The sequence below is a fragment of the Morone saxatilis genome, unplaced genomic scaffold (genome assembly GCF_004916995.1).
Source record: "Morone saxatilis isolate NCDOM2014 unplaced genomic scaffold, NCSU_SB_2.0 Contig6, whole genome shotgun sequence".
NCBI lineage: Eukaryota > Metazoa > Chordata > Actinopteri > Moronidae > Morone > Morone saxatilis.
The window spans coordinates 7,906,349-7,908,924 of NW_023340206.1; the positions used below are offsets into that span (position 1 = coordinate 7,906,349).

The 2,576-nt window shown below is 41.3% G+C and overlaps 1 protein-coding gene across 8 annotated transcripts in view; it reads left to right on the forward strand.

Moving 5' to 3' along the window:
- Positions 1–2,576, forward strand: part of dmd (dystrophin) — a gene marked incomplete at its 5' end in the record, with an annotated part of 195,686 nt that overhangs the window by 56,575 nt on the left and 136,535 nt on the right. For all 8 annotated transcript variants that reach the window (XM_035677552.1, XM_035677560.1, XM_035677555.1 and 5 more), the window contains 3 exon segments: positions 22–123; positions 1,911–2,018; positions 2,150–2,329. In XM_035677552.1, the coding sequence (XP_035533445.1) occupies positions 22–123; positions 1,911–2,018; positions 2,150–2,329 (390 nt within the window).

Consider the following 2,576-nt stretch of genomic DNA (forward strand, 5'->3'; position numbering starts at 1 on the left):
TGTGTGTGTGTGTGCTTGCAGGTGCTAGGTGACCGCTGGGCAGCCATTTGTAGATGGACAGAAGAACGCTGGATTCTGCTTCAGGAGATTTTACTGAAATGGCAACACTTCACTAATGAACAGGTAAGAGCACGAGTGTGTGTGTGTGTGTGTGTGTGTGTGTGTGTGGAGCTGAGGCAGGATCATTTGCTGCATGTAGAATTAGATTAGATCATCCAGATTGTGTCTACTCCCACTTTCTGTAAGACAGAAACAAAAGGAAGGATGTTTGTACTGAAGTGATGTATTGAGTCAAAGTATTACAACTTATAACTTTGACCTCATGGTGGTGCAAGAGAAAAAGTTCACAAAGCTAGATTTCATGGTCATCCATCCAAGTTGGACTGCTTGGGAGCAAGTACTGTCCTGTATTGTCAAATAAAACAAAGAAAATATCCTGGAAAAGGATTTCTTCAAAAGAGTGTACGTAAAAAAACTAAATGCACAGATGCAACATTGAAAGCATTGTATACCTTCATCCTGAGACCAGTTAGGACTTCATCTACAGCATACATATATATGCTATATAAATACATTATGTATAGAATTAATAATTAGATGCTCTTTTTGATGACTTTCATATCAGAAATGCCGCTTATTTTCTTGGTCCTTTATCAGTGTCTTTGCAGTTGATATTTTTAGCCACAGCAGACTTTGTAAAGGAAATTAAATGTGTCAGGATATCCGATTTGCTCATGTTCTGTGCTTAATAATTGAGGAAGCTAAAATCACAACATCGGATTATACACGATTAACTGATCAGTCTTAATTAAAAGCCCCAAACTGGATTTGCACTGCTGCCCTTCGGGTCATAGTCACCCTTTGTTTACAGTTTGATTTATTAAATAGAAAATATTTTAAGGCTCTATCACTGGCGCTCCATCAGTATTATTTCTCATCATTCAGACACAAATTAGTGACATTTTAGGAGATTGTTTTCCTGATATCTTTATCCAGTAACACTATAATAAGATCTAGATAATTCTGCTTTTGTTTGCTGGAGTCTGAGGTCAGAAAAAGTCAGAGGTTTAAAAGTCTCTGTGCATACTGTATATTTACAATGTGCCTATATTTAATGTGTCTAAAATGTGGGACCAGCGGCATCAGGGGCCCATTTGATGAAGTGTGATTACTCAGTTACACGCATAAGTACAGATTCATCATGAAATAACTTCTCCACCGTGTTTTATAATGAGGGATCATTGGCCGCAATGGCTTCCAGACATCCATAAGAACCAAATTTAATTTGATTAATTATTCAAAACATCAGGAAATACATTGAATTCAATTTTCCTCCGTTCATTGGCTAAATGCTTGTTCAAGTACCACCCCGGGCTCCGGTTGCAAATGAACTGTCCGTGCGCTGATAACAGAAATATTCACGTTGTAATCCTGGGCAGAGGGAAAGATGCTGTCACAGACAATAGGCCTGAGGAAGATGCTGCAGTCAAAAGCTGTCTGCAGCGACGCTGCATCGCCTTCCACATGATAAGATTTCTCTCTCCTCCTGTTCCCTCTCTTCTTGCCTCCTCATTTCCCTTTTCCCCATCTACCTTCTCTTTTTCTGTCTTTGTTTCCTCTCCTCTTTTTCCTTTTCTAAATGCTTCTTTATCCTTCTCTTTGTTTTTTCTTCTTTCTTCTTCTTTCACTCCTCTGTGTCCTCTCCTGATATGTCCTTTCCCCTCATCTCTTCCCTTTCCTCTTCTTTCCCTCTCCCGTTTACTTTCTCCTCTCCTTTCTTCTCCTTTCCTCACTCCCTCTACTTTTCCATGTTTTGTCTCCTCTTTTTGTCTCCTCTGTTCTCCTCCTTTTTAATTTCCTTTCTCTTCACCTCTCTTCACCTTGTTTCCTCTTCTCGTCTGTCCTCACAGTGTTTATTTGACTCTTGGCTGACTCAGAAGGAGGAGCTGGTTCGCTCCATCAAGACCTCCAACCTGAAGGACCAGGCAGAGATGGTGGCCTGCCTCCGCCGTCTTGCTGTGAGTCAACAGATCAACTCTTTCATTTAGCAGAAATCAGGAACAGACATTAGGTAGTTTCAGTTGGTTGACAGGCATGTTATCAAGGCTCAGAGCTCCAGCATATGTTGTGTTTATGTACGTTCGATCAGACGGTGAAGGCAGACCTGGAGGTGAAGCGCCCCACCATGGACAAACTGTGCTCCATGAGTCAGGACCTGCTGTCCAGCGTCAAGAACAAAGAGGTGGCCAGCAAACTGGAGGCCAGACTGGACAGCTTTGCCCAGCGCTGGGACAGACTGGTCCAGAGTCTGGAGATGAGCAGCTCCCAGGTACAGATACCTCATATTGGTGAACTATAATTGGTGTACAGTTAAGTATAAAGTTTTGTGAAATGCACATTCTTGCTCATTTTCTTGCTGAGAATTAGATGAAAAGACTAATACCACTGTTATGTCTTTATGCTAAATATGAAACTAGAATCAGGAGAGCCTACACTCAGTAAAGATTTTGTTCAGAGTTGGATGATGTATGACCCGGGCATTAGTTAAGCTTGCTGTTGATGGTCAGTAAATCCCT